The 20600-nt window shown below is 39.1% G+C and overlaps 3 protein-coding genes across 5 annotated transcripts; 1 reads left to right on the forward strand and 2 right to left on the reverse strand.

The window, feature by feature from the left end:
* Nucleotides 1-510: 510 nt before the first annotated feature.
* Nucleotides 511-1197, reverse strand: LOC131303867 (uncharacterized). The gene has a single exon (XM_058330928.1). It carries the CDS (start codon nucleotides 1060-1062, stop codon nucleotides 898-900), a length of 165 nt encoding a protein of 54 aa, XP_058186911.1. The 5' UTR covers nucleotides 1063-1197; the 3' UTR covers nucleotides 511-897.
* Nucleotides 1198-5042: 3845 nt separating this feature from the next.
* On the forward strand, nucleotides 5043-10893 carry LOC131303856 (pentatricopeptide repeat-containing protein At5g15280, mitochondrial). 3 transcript variants are annotated; one of them, XM_058330913.1, is made up of 3 exons: nucleotides 5043-8983; nucleotides 9784-9888; nucleotides 10477-10893. In XM_058330913.1, exon 1 carries the CDS (start codon nucleotides 5098-5100, stop codon nucleotides 8917-8919), a length of 3822 nt encoding a protein of 1273 aa, XP_058186896.1. In that variant the 5' UTR covers nucleotides 5043-5097; the 3' UTR covers nucleotides 8920-8983; nucleotides 9784-9888; nucleotides 10477-10893. The 3 variants fall into 3 exon arrangements, with proteins under 3 accessions (XP_058186896.1, XP_058186897.1, XP_058186894.1); XM_058330914.1 differs by having other exon boundaries at nucleotides 5053-8973; nucleotides 9784-9900; nucleotides 10493-10893; XM_058330911.1 differs by having other exon boundaries at nucleotides 5053-8973.
* A 933-nt stretch (nucleotides 10894-11826) lies between these two features.
* LOC131304433 (pentatricopeptide repeat-containing protein At5g15300) lies at nucleotides 11827-14056 on the reverse strand. The gene is given in 2 exon segments (XM_058331666.1): nucleotides 11827-13858; nucleotides 13861-14056. Coding segments are annotated over 2 exon segments (1569 nt in total). The 5' UTR covers nucleotides 13901-14056; the 3' UTR covers nucleotides 11827-12329.
* Between the last annotated feature and the right edge of the window lie 6544 nt (nucleotides 14057-20600).

A 20600-nucleotide genomic window follows, 5' to 3' on the forward strand; every position in this document is an offset into this window, starting at 1 on the left:
ACATAATTTATAAGAAATTTGGGATGGAGAGAATATTATTTTTGCTTAGTTAAAAGGTGGTCTGAGGCGACTATAGTAGTTGATACCCTTTAGGTGTAACCCTAAGAAAGGAAACCCACCCACCCACCCACCCTAGAATTTCTGGATTTGAGCCATAATTGACCTTGCTGGGGAGGAAGTATCTGGCCATCTCCACGTCTCAGGATCTGTCCATCTCTATGTCTTAGGATCCCTCTCAAGAACCCTACTGAAATGCAAGTGGACATGAGGCTTGCACAAGTCAACCATCTGGTCCTACGTCGATACAAACTCAAGACCAGTGGGAAGGAAAGGGTTGACCAGTGGGAAGGAAAGGGTTTTAACCCGACTATCTCAGCCACTCAAATCACCACCCCGGTGATCAAAGGAGTTTTAATTGCTTCTCTAGAATCGGGCCACAGGCCACTACTCACGTATGGATTCAATGACTTATTCTGAAACAGAGTATACGGCAGATTTCACCAATCATAATTTGAGAAATATCATCAAATAATTGGTCTCTTATACGTACAATTATTACCAAATGTGCGATCACTTACATTTTATACCACACATAATGAAGAAAAATCAGTGAAACATAAATCCCCAAGAAAGGTCAAGTCTCAGAAGAAAGCAAACAAATACTATTTTGCTTGGAACCCCAAAAAAACAGAGCTAAAAAGCCAACAAACAAGATAAAAACAAGGTCAATCGTTTCACGGTCTGAATTCTTTTTACTGACGGTTACGGACAGTCCAACAACTTTCTCAATTCAAGAAAATTCTTACTAATAATTTTCGTTAGAATTCACTTGTGAGATAGCTCCAGCAATCGTTCAGAACATCGGACAGGATCAGTTCCCGTTATACTATCATAGAGCTAGATAGAGATGAAACCTTCCCTGACAACTAGGCCGAATACGAGGACAAGGAAGCCGGCTGTAACACACTGAGTGGGAGAGATTAGAGTTTGTGAATAAGCAGACAAGGTTATTGCCGCTCCCATCACCCCAATCACCAAAGCAATCATGTTCTGATTCACCATTTCTCTTTCAATCTCCAACCCTCTCCCTTCTTCTGATTCTCTTACTCCTCTATTTCTAATCTCTTCCCTGTGGTAATGATCTCTCTCTCTCTCTCTCTCTCTCTCTCTCTCTCTCTGCAGTGGGAAGTCAACTGCAGTGGGAAGGAGGATTAATCTTGTGGGTATTATTAATCTTCATGGAATCTTATTGGAATATCCACTTTGATTACATACTCAATGAATGCACCAAGTGGATTAGTGTCAACTCTAATCGATTTTTAACGACTTGTGAGAGCCAAGTTGAACCACACGATGGCCTTTGGGGCTGTTGATGGGCCCCCATGCTCTAAGTTCTCACGGATGCACTACCTACAGCCCAATTTTGTGACTTGTGACGGTGATAAGTGCATGGGGTGACAACAAATTGGACTTCGGGCTGAAATCTGAACCATAAAAGCATTTTTTGATGGCTCAAATTTTGTACTACACGCTTGTAATACCCCCACACCACAGGGTCTCTAGTTATGTCAGACTTGAGCCGTACTTTTGGTAGAGGCAGTAGGAGCGATTGATTCATCGATCGGATTCTTCCTCTGTGATGCAGATCTAGATATCGAGTATGATCTAGTTTGTAATTCCTATGGTTCTTTTCGGACTTTCGAAGTTAAAGCTACAGAAAGGGTGGTAACCGAAACGAAAAGGGTTCGGATTCCCTCCAATACCTATTTTTGGACCTGACGAAATAGTCTCGACAAATTTTTTTTTTTTTTTATCATCATAGTATTGACATCTAATTATAATACAATCAATAAATCAAGACCATTAATTATTAAGATGAATGGCCGCAATTTTTACAATTTGGTCTAGTCCAAAATGAGAATCAAGAAGGATAATGTAGGAGTATATGTTGGGAAAATATTCGGCAAAAGGCAAAAATCCAGAGAATAATTTCATTGATAACAATCACAATTACAAGATTGAATCAAGTTACAAAATACAATAACTGTGGACAGAAAATAAAAACGAGATACAAACAGATTTTGTAGGATCGAACCGAGTCCTGTGTAATACCACAGTCTCCTTAAGAAAGATTTGCCGTCTACCGTGGGTATTGTAGGTTGCGTCGGCGACTTCCTCCCAGGGTTGGCTCGACTAAACCGCAAGCCGTCGGAACACCACCGTTGACTGCCTTGGCGAACTGACTACCGCCTGTCTCTCTCTCTCAAAACGTATATCAAAATATGTTGGAAGGTTGTGAATTTGCTTCTCTTCTCCAAAAACGTGAGCCTCCTTTTATAGGGCGAAGGAGGCAAAAGAGGTGTAATGTAGCCATTAACATGCCAATGAATTCTGCTAATGAATGGGGAGATTATAGAAATCAATACTCCATCATGGTGAGGGTTACGGGAGTTACAGAATACCACACATCAATACGTCTATTGATTGTGGTGCGTTAAGATTCAATGAGCCCGAAACACGCACGGTTGCCTCAAGAGACCCTCCGGTTTGCCCCGATTTCATTCATCTGAAATTCTGTAAATTTCCAACAGTATATAGAGTAGCAGTAGCGGGAGAGAGAACGAAGATCATGTATGGTGGATTTCAGGATCGAACCATTTTTTTCTGCTATTTTTTGAGCCACAACTGGAGACATGAGAGTGTCCCGTTTAGGGATGTCCTTCTGAGTGCAATGCGGTAATAAGATTTAGCATATAGAAAAGAGATATCAAAGGGGCCAATCAAGATCGAGGATGTGTTCCATTTACTAAAATAAGTACCTATTTTTTGAATTTAAAGGTGATATATTATAAGAGAATGATTTGTCTCGTAAAATAAAATATAAGTACTTAAAAAATAAGAACCTTAACAGAACGAGGTTATTTGTTTGAGAAATGATCACTATAAATCAGACTCAATAGAAGTGACTGTAAGATTAATGCAAATCTTTTATTCCTAACAAAGAAGGTGGAAATATAAGAATAAATTGGATCAAAATGCAACTTTTCTTTTATTCCTAACCATTTGTACAAACGTAAATCACATAATCTGCATGTGTGAGAGGTGAGCGCGAAAGCTTCTTTGAAATACTTTTCAAACTACTTAAATTCGTGAGAGCGAGGATTTGTAGCAAGAGTACTGTGCTAGTTTTGATGGTGGGAGCATGAGGTATTTTGAAGGTTTATGTGTTAAAATCCCAACACAACGTTCAATATTCAAAGTTGAGCCCATGTTTTTTATTATGACCAAAGTGATGTCGTTTAGGATGTTTCTTTATTTTTTTTGGAAGTTTATAAATGCAACTGCGAATTTACTGCATACGACCCATTTTTTAAGTAAGAAATATTTGGACAAAAATACCCTTAATAGAATTGACGAAAATGCCCTTAAATTTAATACATATAACCACATCCATACAACCACACCATTACAACACAACCCACTCCTCCCTCTTATTCCATCCATTATCTTTCTACCTTCCTCCCTTCCACCATAGCTGAAACTTTGGAAAACCAAGAGCTCCCACCATTGACCCAGCCCACCTTCTACCTTCTAAATCTCACCTCCCAACTCTCAATGAAAATCTCAATTTCTTCCTCTCCCTCCTTGCTAGAGAATAAGTATTTGACCCAACAAATGAAAGCAATATGCATTTCAAACTTGGTCTTTGGGGATTAGATTCATTTGCGACTAACATGGTAGTTGAGAAAGAAAAAATAGCCACAGATGTTGTAGCTTTGGAGCCAAAACTGCAGCAAAAGTAAAGCTCCTCCAATTTATGTTTCTTTGTCCCGACATTATTAGATTCTAAAGGTTGATTATATTCAAAAATTTCAAACTCTAAAATCCGAAATTTTTAGAAAATATCATATTCTAGAATCCGAAATTTATAGTGAATATCAAATTGAAGAATCCGAAAAATATATCATCGGGACATGTTCAGAATATGATATTTTCTAAAAATTTATGATATTGTCGTCAATTTTCAAACTCTAGAGTTTGAAATTTTGGCATAATTTCAAGTTTTAGAATCTGGCAATGTCGGGCCAAAACCCGATTAAAATGGAGGAGTGATTATTGTCTACAATTTTCGAACTCTAGAGTTTGAAATTTTGGCAAAATTCCGAGTTTTAGAATATGATATTGTCGTCAATTTTCAAACTCTAGAGTTTGAAATTTTGGCATAATTTCAAGTTTAGAATTTGACAATGTCGGAACAGAACCATGTTAAAAATGGAGGAGTGATGAGTTAACTCTTGCTGTGATTTCAGCTCCGAAACTACAACATCCATGGCTACCTCTTCCAAACTTTCATTTCCATTGCACAGCCTAAATTGCTTCACTAATTTCCAAACTCTTCTAGCACTAACACACGAGAAGGAACATATTCAATAGGCTAGTGGTGGTGTGGCGTGGTGGTGGACGCTGCTTGTGCTGATGGTGTGATGGTGGACGGTACTCGTGCTGGTGGCGTGGTGGTAGTGATCTGAGGAAGAGAAGAATAAGGGAAATGAAGATGAAGAAATTGATAATGGGAGAGAGAGAATGATCGAAGGGGGGAACGGTTGAAGTTCAATTTTTTGGGAAAAAATTAGGTTTGGGGTAGGGAAGGGTAATTTGGGAAGATCATGGGTATTTTTGAATAGGCTGGTGGTGGTGTGGCGTGGTGGTGGACGCTGCTTGTGCTGATGGTGTGATGGTGGACGGTACTCGTGCTGGTGGCGTGGTGGTGGTGATCTGAGGAAGAGAAGAATAAGGGAGAAAGAAGATGAAGAAATTGATAATGGGAGAGAGAGAAGGGTCGAAGGGGAGAACGGTTGAAGTTCAATTTTTTAGGAAAAAATTAGGTTTGGGGTAAGAAAGGGTAATTTGGGAAGATCATGAGTATTTTTGAGGTTGTATATAGTAAATTGTTATAAAATTTGGGTGTTTCATTTACGTTACATGCAGCAAATTTGCAGTTGCATTTATAAATTATAACTCCCTTTTTTATTTCTCAGGTTGTTCGCCATTCCAAAAATTTCCATCTTCAAAAAGAGTGCAAGATGCAAACAACAGATGAGAGCAAGAGCCACCACCACCACCACTGCCACCACCGCGTTCCTCTGCAACCGAATGCTCCACTCTCTCTCCACTCTCCGCCCCCTCAAGAACCTCCACATCAAACAGGTTCCCCCCCTTCTATCTCTTTTCCTCAATAACCACCAATTCTCATCCACTTCTCTTCAAATCCCCACTTTCTCCCCATCACCACAAAAACCAAACGACACAAACTTAGATTCATCTTCAATCAACCCTTGTGGTATTGCAAAATCGGTTCTTTTAAATTGTTCGCATCTTTGGGGAAAAAAGATTGAGACTTTAGATAATCACTCTCTCAAAGACCTTCTTTTTAAGCTTTCTAACATAAACCCAGGAACCACTCGTAGATTCTTACGGGTTTCAGAGTTGAAACCAGAAGATGTACTCGAAATATTACTGGGTTCTCAATTTGAGTGCAAGATGTTTGAAGTTGAAGTTGAAAAGGTTAAGTCTTTGTGGGGAATTTTCAAGTGGGGTAGTGCCCAGGGTAAGGGTTTTAAGCATCTTCCTAAATCGTTCGAGCTTATTGCCAAGATGCTCGTTCGAGTGGGTTTGTTTAGAGAGATTGAATTCTTGCTCTATACAATGGATAGTGAAGGAATTCAGTTGGATAGTAATGAAATTTTCAGTAATCTAATTGAAGGGTATGTAGGAGCAGGTGAAGTAAATAGGGCTATTTCGGTGTATGATCGATTGAGGCGGCAAGGTTTAGTCCCATCAAGGTCGTGTTATCATGCGATTCTTGATTTTCTGGTTGGGAAGAATGAAACCCATTTGGCTTTTCGAGTTTATACTGATATGGTGGAGATGGGGTTGGGATTGAGTGGAGAAGGAAATGGTATTTGTGAAAATGTTATCAAACTACTATGCAGGGATGGAAAAGTTCAGGAAGCCAGAAATCTTGTTAGGAAGATTTTCACGGTTGGAATCAAACCTAGTAATTTGGTGATTGATGAAATTGCTAGCAGATACTGTGAGAAGAAGGATTATGATGATCTGCTGAAGTTCTTGTTGGAAACTGACTGTGCCCTTGATGTTGTTGTTGGAAACAAGGTGATTTTTTCTTTGTGTAGAAACTTTGGTGTAGAAAGAGCAAATTGGTTTGTGCAAGAATTGGGGAATGTAGGTTTTGGTCCTGATGAAGTTACCTTTGGAATTTTAATCGGTTGGAGTTGCCGCGAAGGTAAACTGCGAAATGCCTTTGTTTATCTATCAGAAGTGTTGTCGAGATCCCTCAAGCCAGATGTGCGTTCCTATAATGCTCTTATTGCTGGTGTTTTTAAAGAGGGTATGTGGGAACATGCAAGGGAAATTCTTCATGAAATGCATGATATAGGAGTAAAACCCAATTTGGAAACTTTTAAAGCTCTTTTAGCAGGATATTCCGGAGCTAGACAGTTTGATGAAGTGAAAGCAGTATTGGGTGAGATGGTCCAAAGTGGTTTGATTCAACCCTCTTCTGTATCAGATTCCCTATTGACAGCATTTATGTTGCTGGGGCTTGATCCGATGACAGTTAAAGTGAGAAGGGACAATGACCTGGGGTTTTCCAAAACCGAATTTTATGATAATCTTGGCAACGGACTTTATTTGGAAACAGATCTAACCGAGTATGAGAAAACTATCACAGCAGTTCTTGAAGACTCATTTGTTCCGGACTTTAACTCCCTTATATTGAAGGATTGTGGTGAAGGAAATTTTAGAACTGCAGTCTTGATGGTTGAAGAAATGGTTCGGTGGGGGCTAGAGTTGTCACCGACTTCCTTCTCAGTGCTAGTTAAAGACCTTTGTGTGTCCAATTACAGTATCAAGACAATTGCCAGTCTTGCAGATAAAATGCCGAAGTTGACCACTCAGCTTGATGAAGACACTCTCAATCTACTTGTCCAAGCACTCAGCAAAAAGGGATTCACCAACAATGCAATGAAAGTTTTTGGGGCCATGCGCCAAATGCATTTGACAATCAAGCCTGAAACATTTACTGCTTTTATAACTGCTTTATGCAGGAAAAGAAACTTAACGGGTCTCCTGACTTGCTTGGAAGTTTCAAAGCAGGATAAATGGTTACCTGAGCTGAAGGATTTTAAAGCTCTTGCAGGTTATCTATGCCAGCAAGGATTGCCGGAGGAAGCACTGGAGCTTTTTGATAAAATGTGGGTGGCCTACCCTCATACGAGATCGCATATTTGTCATGACTTCCTTGAAAAACTGTGCAGTACAGGGTTTACAAGTGTTGCACATGCTTTGGCGGAGGAAGTTCAGAAACAGGGCCTTTCCTTGGACCGTATTGCTCATAGCCATCTTGTAAAAGGTTTCTTCAAGGAGAAAATGTTTTCAAAAGCCTTCATTGTGCTTGATGTTATGCTAGCAAAGAACTTGGTTCCATTTTTGGATGTCACCGGTCTTTCAATTACTCAGCTGTGTTGGGCTGGTAAATTTGAGAAAGCTGTTGCGTTGAAAGAGATTGCCCTGGGAGAACAACCTCCCTTGTCGATTTCAAATTCTGTCTCCTGTTCTTTGATGAGTGGGTTTTGTAAGTCAGGGATGGTTATGGAAGCAGAAAATATCCTTCGGGATATGGTAATGAGGAGGCTAGTTCCAGATTGTGAAACTTTGAATACGCTGGTTCAAGGTTATTGTAAAATTGATAACCTGAGAAAAGTTGGGGAGCTGCTTAGTGTCATGATTAGGAGGAATATAACCATTTCAATTTCTAGTTACAGCAAGTTGGTTTGCCTTTTGTGTACGAGGGGCAGAGTCCATTCTGCACTAAGTCTGAAAGAGCTTTTGCTGAGAGAAAGCAACGCTTCGTATCGTGTCATTTACAACATTCTGATTTTCTATCTCTTCCAAACGAGAAAGAGTGAGTTTGTGGATGCACTTCTAGATGAACTCCAGGAGAAGGGGTTGCAACTTGATGGATTCACATATAATTTTCTTGTCTATGGGTATTCTCATTGCAAACAATTGCTGCTTTCATTGCATTATCTGACTACTATGATGTCAACAGGACATAGGCCAAGTAATCGTGCTATGAGAACCATCATAAGCTCCCTCTGTGGTGATGGGGAATTTGGAAAAGCCTTGGAGTTAAGCGGAGAAATGGAATCAAGAGGTTGGATTGTTGATTCTACCATTCAAAATGCCATTGTTGAAGGCCTTCTTGATGAAGGGAAAATTCAGGAGGCAATAAGATTTTTGGATCGGATGGTAGAAAAAGGTCTCATTCCTCACAATGTTATATTCGACAAAATAATTAAGCGGTTTTGTTTGTGTGGAAGAGTAGATAAGGCAGTTGATCTTCTAAACATAATGTTGAAGAAAGGGAATATCCCCAGTTCTTCTACTTATGATTGTTTAATTCATGATTCCTGTACGTGTCATAAATTGGACGGAGCCCTTGATTTTCTAACTGAGATGTTGGATAGAAACCTGAATCCCAGCATCAAAACATGGAATGTGCTTATCCACAATATCTGTCAATTTGGACAAATTACAGAAGTGGAACGACTATTGAATGTAATGATTCAGATGGGGGAAACGCCAACGAGGGAGATTTATTGCTCTGTGATTAATAGATACCGTTATGAGAAAAATCTCAACAAGGCATCGGAGATCATGCAAACAATGCAGCAAAATGGTTATGAGCCGGACTTTGCAACTCACTGGTCTCTCATAAGCAATTTAAGTGGTAATTCCAGTGAAAAGAATAGTGGTAACGAGGGGCATCCTTTCCTTTCAAAGCTTCTTTCTGAAAGTGGATTTGCTCAGAAAAAGGATCAGAAAGCCAAACTGTAGGGGCAAAGCACAATGTCTTGAATCTGGATTATAAGCATGCTACATTATTTTCAGGTTATTACATGTATGTTTTCCATTCACTGAATCCGTGTAGCTTTTTCTAATTTTATGCTCTTGTTTCATTAGAGCTTTGCCAGTTCCATTTGGTGAACAATAGTTGCCCATTGAGCCCGTGATGTGGAATTTACATTATTCAAGTGCGCGGAATCCAATAGATTATGTGCATTGTATTCTGTGTGCATCCAAATTTAGAACGACAGCACCCTTCGGAAAAAAATAATACCCCCTCTGTCCCAAATTCTTGGTCCTCTACGGTTTTATGTGCAATTTTTAATGGCCTATATCTCTCAATGTATATTGTTTAAAATATGCAATATGGATTTTGTTTGATAGATTTCAATTGTCTATTTCTCTCCATGTATATTGTTTTTCATGTTTTTGAAAACATTGTTTCATAGAAATAATTTGGGACGGAGCGAGTGTTGCTCCTCTCTCTTCTTTAGATTTGCCCTACATAAGAGTCATGTTTCCCTGCGCTCCTATAGATATCTAACTGTTAAAATTAACTCGCTGCTTCTTTTAATGTTTACGTCCTTGCTTGTTGCTTAGGATGTAAGAACTATTGTTCATCTTCTGATACACAATATATAATTCTATTCACTCATCAAGTATTCTTGATCACGGGGAACCAAGACCAGGTAAATTGCTTTTATGTGGGAATATAAATAATTGATCGGTTTCATGCTCGTGGGAAAATGGGCTTGAAAGTGGAAGCTCATTTGGGGTCTTGTCTTGATTTGAAATGATAAGATACTAGAATCAGTTATCTAAACGAAGTTGCTTAACTTGCTTTCTATTTTGCAGAGCTCCAAAGTCCACCGAGGCATTGTCTCTGTGGGAAGCAGGTGATAGACTTATAGTTGACCACATCATATGTGATTGCACACGTGCTACTTAATGTGGAATGCAGTAAGTTATCAAGTCCTGTTCTTTTTGAGGTCACAAATACTTGCTTTATTTCATGGTTGATTGCAGATTCCCCTGCTATTGTAGATTTTCCGAAAAATCTGCTAACATCTCTTGCTATTTCTTACCTGCCAATCCTCGTATTTTCTTCTCATTACAGTCTTAAAAATCTGGAGTATGACCTTAGCTTAACCCGAATGATTTGCAAAGAGCTTGTATTGATGATGTCAAGTTCTCTTTCTCTCTAAACACCCTCCCCCCAACAGAAAATTGAAGTTGCAACTTACCATCTGTGAACACCATTTAGAAAGAGCGAACCAATCTATGAAATACAAACTTAGGCTTGAATTCCATAAAGTTTAACTAACATGGCCGGAACTATACTCCTAGGAGAGCTCAAGGGCCTCCAGATCCATTCACTGCTTGCATTGAAGCAGACAATCATGGCTCTTGAAGTTGAAGCCATCGATACTAAATGGTTTAGGTTAGGACGGCCTATTTTTACTTGATGCATTTGCTTATAGTTGCATGATTGTCTTTAAGTTATCAATAGCTCTAAATCTCCATTCGCTATTCTTGTGGAAATTGCAGTCTGATACTATTTAAGTGGCCGGCAGCAACTACATGAAGGAACAATCATCTTGGTCTCAACTTTTTGACTCTCTTTCTATGGTTAACTATGGAGCAGCTGAATATTTTGAGTGCTAAAAGCTTTGGTTTGAAAGAATTGGCATTCTGCTCTAAAAACTGCTCCTCGAATGTCCTTGTAAGCCACTTCCATGGATCATGAATGAACGTCACCCGTCTAGCTGTATAAGAAAGTTCTCTATCTCCCTCAGCCCACATCAAATATATTCTTGATCTTCTTGGTTTTGAAGACGCGTAAGTGCATTTTTCCATAGAACAATGATTGCTTGTAAATTTGTAATGCAAGATATGGACGAATCTAGACTATGGTCTGTCGTATTGAAGGAATTTATGAAGCTTGAAACTAAATTGTCAGAGGTATGCAAGCTTAGTGCTGGTTCTTTATCTTCACTAATTGTCACACTCTTGCTGTTAGTGACATTCATTTTAGAATTCTAGTACTGATCTGTGTGGAGGTTGGATTTTGACCGGAGAGAATGCAAGTTACATGTAAACTAGTATTGCCAAGAAAGAGTAAAGTTTATTACTAATCCTTAATTTGAGAAATATGGAAAATGCGAATTTTATTGAAATATGTAAACTAGTGTATAAGGTTAGTAAAATCAGAAAGTGAAAGTGTCCAAAGAAATTAAATGAGTATTTCCAATGTATGTGGGAAACTAGCAAATTGGAATTATTATTCCCATTATGTATCCTGATAATAGATTTTCCACTGATGCGACCTTAACCAAAATCAGAACATGCAATTTTGGCAGCATTTTAGTGTCATATGTCAAACTGCCTACTCTATTGTACTTGTCCCAAAATGATGGTGAAGATAACTAGAAATCGATAGACGGTCTCAAAGGACGCGGCTTCTCTGCAGTCCAACTGGAGAGAGTCCGTGCAGTTGCATCGCAGCAGTTCATCTTTATATTTAACGGTCCAAATTTTAAAAAACTTTTCTGGGAAAATGGAAAAAGTTTTATTTTTAATCTCTACCGTTAAAAAACACCATCCGACGGTTGCGATCACTTAGATTGTATCTCTGCAGTCTGCAGACATGCCATATTCGGTCTCAAAAGTCAGATCTAGGGGGTCAAAAGGAGGAATGAGCAAATGGATTGGTTGATGAGATCTCAGCACTTATTTACCAACTCAATTTCAGAGTTGTTCTTATGATCTGGCTGTATGACCAAGATATCAGCTGCACCATTTGAACATGCAGGGTTGGCGAAAGTGTTACTTACGGGATGTGTTTGGAAAATTGGATCTTTGCTTATGGAGGGAAATAGTGATGAAAGTAAAAAGAAATGACAAAAAAATGAAGTGAAATACACTAGAACAAGTTTTTTCCTGGTCAGGAAAATAAGAAAGAAATGGTCAGGTACATGTCAAAGACATTTTTTTGATTTAAGAAATGATGTGGCCCCTGATTTAGTATACGACCATTTGAGTTTTCCCTAAACTCTAAAACCCTAAACTCTATGTCTAGCATGCCGTTTGGGCCGATTGCAACCGACACAATTTACTGTTCCAGTATGCCGATTGTGTGTTCCAGTGTGCCGGTTGTGTACTCTATGCCGATCTACGGTATTGTCTATCCTTCGCCACAGTTTGCCTACTTACAGCCCACGACATACTCGTCTCTGTCTCTGAACAATGGTGTGCTTCCGACGTAGTTTGTCTACTCATAGCCCACACCAATGTCTACGTTATTGGACTTCACAGTCTCACCTTCTGTTGATATGGCGACTAGGGATGCACTGCTATACTCGTGCTCGTGCTGTGATGGAGCGTGTACTATTATCCATTCTTCATCGTTGTTTGTCTACTTCAATCAGACTACCACCAACCTCTTTTCTCACTCCACTATCATCCATCAATTTTCTCACTGTTTCAACACCATCCCACACACCTTGGGAGGCATATATGTTTGACAGTAGTACATAGTCACTACTTTGATCATTTCTCATTCCAAGTAACCTCTCATTTGCACGCCTTCCCAACTCAACATTTCCGTGTACCCTACATGCCCCGAGTAGAGTTCTCCACACAATCGCATTAGGTTGGATCTCCATGGTGTCTATGAACTCGAAAGCTTCTTCCAGTTTCCCAGCGCGCCCCTACATGTCCACCATACATCCACAATGCTTTATGTTTGGCGCGATATTATACTCATCTTTCATGAGGTTGAAATATCGATGGCCCTGTTTCACCTCCCCAGCATGACTACAAGCAACAAGAACTTCAACAAAAGTAATCTCATTCGGCCTGATTTTAAGTCTCCTCATTTCCTCGAAAAGACAAATGGATTCCTCTGAGTGGCCATGGAAAGCTAACCCTCCTATAATTGAGTTCCAAGTCGACACATCCTTCTCTCTCATCCCTTGGAACACTTCAAGCGCTTTTTGAATGCTCCCACACTTTGCATACATGTCTATAAGCGCATTACCAAGCAAAATGCTCAACCCCCTTGAATGCATTTCCAAAAGGGAGCAATGTATTTTCTCCCCAATATCTAAAGCTCCTGAATCAGCACAAGCACAAAGAAGGCTCAGCATTGTCACTTCATCCGGTCGTTCTCCTACACGTCTCATCTCCTCAAACATCTCCAGCGCCCTTTCATGCTCCCCACTAAACACATAACCAGCAATCATCACATTCCAAGTCACCACATCCCGCTTCGGCACCTCATTGAAAAGTTCCCTGGCACTCTCCATCTCTCCTCGTTTTGCATACCCGGTAATCATCACATTCCAAGAAACCAAATCCTTCACAGGCATCTCGTTAAACAGTTTCCTCGCGGCCCCCAACTCCCCCCTCCTTGCATAACCCGCTGTCAAAGCCGACCCAGCGACAACATCATCCTTTTCTGAACCATCAAAAAGCTCACTTGCAACCCTTATATCCCCACAATTAGCATGGAAGTAAATCAAGGCATTTCTTCCAAAACTGTTCCATTCAAACCCAAATTTCACAACCTTCCCATGAACAGCACAGCCAGCCTTAACCCAAAAAAGCTTAGTACACGCCTTGAGTACAAACGGAAAAGTACATTTATCGGGCTGGACGTTGCGTTTTTCCATCTGGGTATAGATCGAAACGGCTGTTATTGGGTTGGGGCTCTGGGCTGAGCCTCTGATCATGGTGTTCCAAGTGAAGAGGTCGGGTTGGGTAATTTGAGCGAACAGTTGGTGGGCATAGTTGATGGCGGATGGGATGGAAATGGCTGAAGCGTAAATGAGTTCTTTGAGAGCAGAGGGGTTGGAATTGAAGCCATTTACGATCATTGAAGCGTGGATTTGCTTGAGGGTTTTGATGTTTGTGCAGTTTCGCCATAGGGGTGATTGTTGGAGCTCTTGTCCGTTATTTTCTTTCTGATCATTACATTACTTCTCCTCAGTGTGGCAATTTAGATTGATTAGGCAGATTCTAGCAAATTACGATTGCCAGCAAAAAGATTTTATTTTCGCTATTGCTAGCAAATTACAAGGGAAAGCAGATTCTCAGGACACTTGCTTGAGCTGGGGAACGGTAAGGTATCACCGTATCCCGGTTGACCCGTCGGGTTATTGCTCGGCCAGAGCCCGTCCAACTGGTGCGCTAGCCCGAATTCTTCATGGGCCGGGCTTGGGCCTAGAGATTTTTGCTCGGCCCACCAATTGGACGGTGAAAAGGCATAACGAAAACTAAAAAAAAGCTGTAACAAAATCATACCATAAATGATACTCATTCCGTTCCAATTTGTTTGTCCAATCTCGAAAATTTAACTTTTTTAGGGAGCACAATGATTACACCTAAAAAGATACTACAACTTTTTACATTTACCCTCAACTTCTTTAAAAAAGTTACTCTATTCCACTAAAGAGAGGGCAAAAAGGAAAAATTGATTCACTTAGAAGTCAAATAGAAACATTTTGATTTTTGAGACATTTAAAAGTTAAAAAGTAGACAAACAAATTGGGACGGAAGGAATAACTTTTACCAAAAGAAGGTACAATATTTCCAACTGTATCGTGTGCGCATAATAACGTTTATCGAAAGAAGACATAAAATTTTCTATCACTTTGCTTAAACCCCAAGGGGTCTGGCTAAGTATATATGAGAAAATGAATAAGTGTTTACCCTCTATGAGACCGCATGTTTGAAACCACATAGGCCAAATATTTTGAACTTTGAGAATCACTTCTAGTGAAGTTGGTTGCTCACCTCCCTCCCCCAGTGGTGACCAAGATTCGAGTCCCACGGGGTGGGATTTTGGAGGCCAGGATTATGAATAGCCTCTGGACCCCATGCTAACTCTAACATCCCCATCAACCTCCGCTAATGTATACAATGTTGACAAAAAAAAAATTCAAACTTTGAGGTTATTGGAGGGTTTGTCCGGTCGTTAATTTTAGCAGCCTGGAGGTACTTCAAGAATGTTTAAGTTGCTTCAAATTTCTGGGCATAAAAAAAAATGGCATAATATTTGTTAGGAAAAAGGCATAACCTTATGTGGTTTGAAGATTTCACGTTAGTTTTGGAAGATTTCAAGGTCGACCCATTAAACTGCAGACTGGACCTTGTTCGGTTTGAGATTTTGAATTTGAATTTGTAGGTAATAAGTGTAGAAAAAAATAGAGTAATTATTGGAAATCGGGGTAATGACTGGAGAGAGATAGAGAGAAAAATGAGAGTACTAAGAGCCCGTTCCAGAAAACAAATAAGAACTTATTTTTTGTCCAATAATTAGGGTTGTTCCAAAAAAATTAAGAAGGTGATACTTATTTTTTTAGAATTTACATAGGTACCAATGGGCGCTGGGGAGGGAAATCATACCGACGGCCGCGCCGGGCCGTCTTCGGCTACTGGACGGCCGATCCGAGCCGTCCAAAAATTCTAAAATAAAAAACCGAGGGGGCCTACGTAAGAATCAACGACATCCGAGGTGTTTAGGGTGCTTGATCCGAGCACCCCTTTTCCGTGTAGGGTGCTTGATCATATATACACAGAAAAGGGGTGCTCGGATCGAGCACCCTACACACCTTGGATGCCGTTGATTCCCGCGTAAGCCCCTTTGTTTTTTTTTTTAGGAATTTTTGGACAGCTCAGATCGGCCGTCCGGTGGCCGGAGATGGCCCGCCGAGGCCGCCGGTATGATTTCCCTCCGCCGGCGCCCATTATCATAGCAACCGTCTTATTTTTTATACAAGGCAATTTCAAGCTCAAAAATCATGTGTTTACGCAAATAATTTTCCTTCCATTATGGATCTTGTTTGATAGATCTCATTAAGATCTTTAATACGGTGCAAAAAAAATGAATTTTTTTTTTCATTTATTTTTTAGTTTGAAAATGTGAAAGAAACTTTTTATTTGGGTTTTGTGGAATGACCTTTCTTATTTTTGAATGAGAAGTGGCAAAATAAGTACTTATTTTTTAAGAAGGTTTCTGGAACGGAGCCTAATTAGAGAGAAATAGGATAATGATTAAAATTCAAAATTTAAAACCCTTAAACGAATGGGGTCAATCATTGGGTAACCGTGAGGGAAACCCAGACTTTTTTTTTGGTCAAATGAAAATAAATGGAAATCCGGACTTGATATTAGAGGAGCACCAAAAAGATTTCATCGACAAACCTCTCAAGTTGTTCTACTTAAGCGAACAATGTAATGGAGAGGGACAGAGCCAAAATATTTGGTTAGCGGGATCAAAATTAAATGCATATGTTAATCCAAAAAAGTAAGTAAATTGAGAGGTTAATTATAAGATAGATGGACACTAATAAGTTTATAAGTTTTCGTTATAATTGGTTTGAAAGACATGATAAATGTTGGAAACAATCCGTGATAACCTCCTCTGTAATACTGTTAACTCTAGAAAAGAAGAGACTGCTTGATAAAATGTATACAAATTTGAAGGAAAATGGGGCAATTTTCAAACTTTTTGTGGGGTCTGTATAGTAAAAATTCAAATATCCTAGTGAGAAATCAAAGCAAGTAGGGTCAAGTGACACCATTTGTACTTACTCCCGATACAACGTCAAACATAGATGTATTTTGAGTTGTTCATTAATGCACCGTACACAGGAAGTACCTCGCGATTAAAAAAATACATCTATGTTTGACGTTCATTACTCCCGATACAATTTCAAACACAGATGTATTTTTTTTCATTTGGCACAGATGCACTTGAACCCCACACGATACACGTGAGATCTATACACAACGCATGGCTCTAGACGCATCTCTATCCGGATTTATGTCCAGACAAATGTGTGTAATATTGTGTAAACTAAGGATCGTTTCATAGTGGATAGTTGTACCAATAACTTCATTGGAGGTATTTTCAACTTTTTGTTGGAATCCCTTTCTCCTCTTTCCATTGATAATAATGTTATTTTGCCGATTAAAAAAAAAAAAAACTTCATTGGACTCATTAGGTTATCAACAACTTCGATCTAGTGCCCATTTGTGAAGAAAGAGGGGATGCAAGGGATGCTTATTTGTGAAGAAAGGGGTGGTAAGTCAGACGGTGGGGGTTGGTGTGACGGGGAGGAGGCGGCAGCCTCCCCCACCGTTGGAGGCCTTAGCTTGCTTTGTACGCTGGAGGTGTCTTGGAGAGAAAAAAGTCTTAGAGAGAGAAAGTCTGCATTTATCTATTCCCTCCGTTTCAAATTGGATGTCAATTTTTGATATTCGTGCCAATTTCAATTCCTTATATCTTTCAATATGGATCTCAAAAAATATGCAATCTTGATCTTGTTTGATAGTTCTCGATTAGTTCTATTATACAAAATTTTCAAAGTCGTGAAAAACATTATAGATTAAAAAATATAAGCGACGAAAAATGGGACCCGGGGACCCTGCCGAGCGGCACCCCTGCCGAGCGGGTGCCGAGCGGCCAATCCGGCCGTTCATCTCGGAATCAACGGCCCGAATCGAAACATCTTTTTCCTTTTCTTTTTCTTTTTTTTTAAATCTGTTCGGTACCTTTACATCCGGGCCATCCAAAACACTTTTGGACGGCCGAGATGCGCTCGGCACCGCTGCCAAGCACCTCTGCTTGGCAGCATCTCCCAATCCCGAAAAATGACACGAGTTTCAAAATTATCTTGAAACAAGTTATAGAGAGCCACAACACAACACAATTGTCTATAGTCCTTAATTGCATGTGCATTGATTGTTTAAACGTGTACAAATTTACTTTTTCCCTGTCCAGATGTCCGGGGCCTCGATCTTGGTCAATTTACGCACACTTCACTCAGTTCTTTGGCAATGAAGTTAACGACCGACAAATCTCTAGTGGTCCTCAAGTTTGAAATGTTTGGCATTAAGGGGATTTGAACTTGCGACCTCTTGCGAGAAAAACCCTTTAGCTCGGGCTTGCTTTTCCCTTCTCTTTCTCGGACTTCGGGTTAGTGTTGTGCAGTGAGGTGCACAGCGCTGTGCTGCGCGTCTCCGAGCCGTCGGATCGTGCATCTGACGGCTCGAATCTCATCTCGGCAACAAACGATCGAAAGCTGTTCATTGCCGACATGTGAGCCAAGCCGTCGGCTTGAAACCACTACACAACACCATCCCCCAATTCCACTTTCTCCAATGGAATTTTATATTTGTCCCCATAATTGTCAAATGCGATAAAGTCAGTTTGAACACAGATTATTCAACACAATTAAATTGTCTCTTAGATGCCAGCAACATGTTTATAGGATAACAAAGTCATTAGATTACCAAGTTTAGGCTAACATTATTTGAAATTTCAAAAAATCAAACCAAGAAAAAGTTACTGTAGAATACATGTGGGTGAATTGGCAGAGCCGGTGACCAAATATGGACAAATATTTCTCAAAGCTACGTGTGAAAATTTTCCACTTCACTGTATATGGGAGATTTGTAACAGTAGTTCATTAGTCGTTGACTCTTTTTTTTTTTTTATAATTCTCGCCAGCTAATGTGTGCCTCACTAATTCTGGGAGCCCAATCCTACCGTCCACTCGCTGGAAGCCCAATTAATGTTGGAGTAAAGCTCTGTACAGACTGAACCAAAAAATTTGATTGCAGTATTTGAGATGTTTCGAACTTAAGATCTTCTTAGACATAAGAAAGAGACCCCAAAATCTTACGTCTAGAATACCGGATCAACCCTTGGGGTTAGTTCATCATTGACTTTGTTAAACAGATCAATGTCTGAAAATCGTAATATATGAAAGCAAAATTGGATAGCTTTTCGGCAAATGATTGATCGTTCTAGTATATAATTCGAAATTCTAAACAAAAATTTAGCAATAAATGGCAGTATTAAAGTTAGGGATATATCGATATGCATAAAAAAATTCATATGCATGCCCTTGTTCACTCTAAAAAAATATATTATGAAATTATTTTTCTATCAAAAGTGTTAGGATCCAAGCCACTCGGTCCATGAAAATGTCCAGGAAAGAAAATGGACGGTCTAGATTACCGGATACTTTCACAGATCGAGTGTCCTGAACCGTACCAGGCCTCTTTTCTATACTATTTACCACCAAATGATACAATTAAGCTCTAATCCACTAGTACCATTGCAACTTGAAACTTCAATAATCTCTGAAAACAAGAACAGTTCCTTAACTAATTATGAGTTTTAATTAGTAATTAATTGAAAATTAAGGGGGAAAATTGAAGATTACTAGTCTAGATTAGGATCTTTGGTAGTTATAAAACAAACCAACCGGGATCTACCCCCTCCCACAAATTAAGGTCCCCTCCCTTATTAATTATTTTTCTTTTTCTTTTTTTATTAAGTTGACCACTTACTTATTCTGGCTTATGCATGTAATGACATCTATCTTAGAAGAAGTAAGAAAATATAATTAGACTTGACTGCAGCTGAAGAAGCCAATTAGTATTTGAATACGTATAGGAGTATATTATACGGTATATATTCCTTCAGTGATTCAGTTTTTTGTTCTTTCTTTACTTCTGAAAAACATATTTTGTCCGAAAACGGCCACGTTCGTTAGCACGTGCAAGTGTACTTATTCAGCTTATTTACTTGAAAGTAATAAATGATATTTATTAGCTTTCTGTGTTTATTTAATCCTAAAAATGTGTAAATATGATAGCGCCAATTCGTAACCTTTTTAGTAATTCAAAGCAATAAAATAACAAATATAGAAAAAAGCACTTATTAACCAAGTTTAAAAATTATATCCAAGCTTATAAAAAACTAATTCAAACACCAAAACACATTTACAATAATCAAAAAATTATAAGAAAAATATCTAACCTATAACGGGTAGCTAGCAAACGAAGCAGAATTATTTCGAACGCGATTATTTCTTTCCATATATACTTTAATACTGAAAAACCAAATGAAATGTACCACCTTCCTTTTTTGGTTAGACATGCCATCACATTTTTGGGACTGCCTAAATGCTTGCTATCAATTGTTGATAGCCTAATGACCAATTGATAAAATTCATTGAATTGTTCCCCTTAATGCACTAGTCTATGGAAAATTATAACTTTCTAGCTGGTACCCTCGTTACCTAATTTTTCATGTTCCTGATTATCAAAACCAACCGACGTTACGACGTAGAAAGAATATTTGAGTAGGAATTTAAGCGTATTGTACTACATATATCTAAACTTTTTAGTCTTTCGCAGATGAATTTGTTATCGATTGTAACACAGACACTTAGACGATCGACTTGCAAAGAGTGATTGAAAACGGAGGGAAGGAGCTAGCCTGAATTTTGACCAGACAGGAAAACTCATCGATTTGGAAAACTGCGACGACTTTTAAAATTACGTTAATTAAGATTTGACTGGTTTATCACGTGAAGCTTAATATTAGTTAATTTGTTCAAGCGTAGCTTCAACGCGCACACCATTTTAGAAAAATGATCAAAGTTTTCATTTGTTTGTTAAAACGATTTAGAATGTGCTTTTCACGTTGAACAAGAGCAGAACTCGACTACCTCGGTTAATTTCGCAAATCCATCGTTTCCAATAATATAGTACAAAGTTTCTGCTATTTTTTTCTCCTTTTACTTAATTTCTCTAATTTCTGAAATAAACTTATTTTTCTTCTTTTACTTTCAACGATGTTAGTGGCAAAT

Source organism: Rhododendron vialii, chromosome 10a (assembly GCF_030253575.1).
Source record: "Rhododendron vialii isolate Sample 1 chromosome 10a, ASM3025357v1".
Lineage (NCBI taxonomy): Eukaryota > Viridiplantae > Streptophyta > Magnoliopsida > Ericales > Ericaceae > Rhododendron > Rhododendron vialii.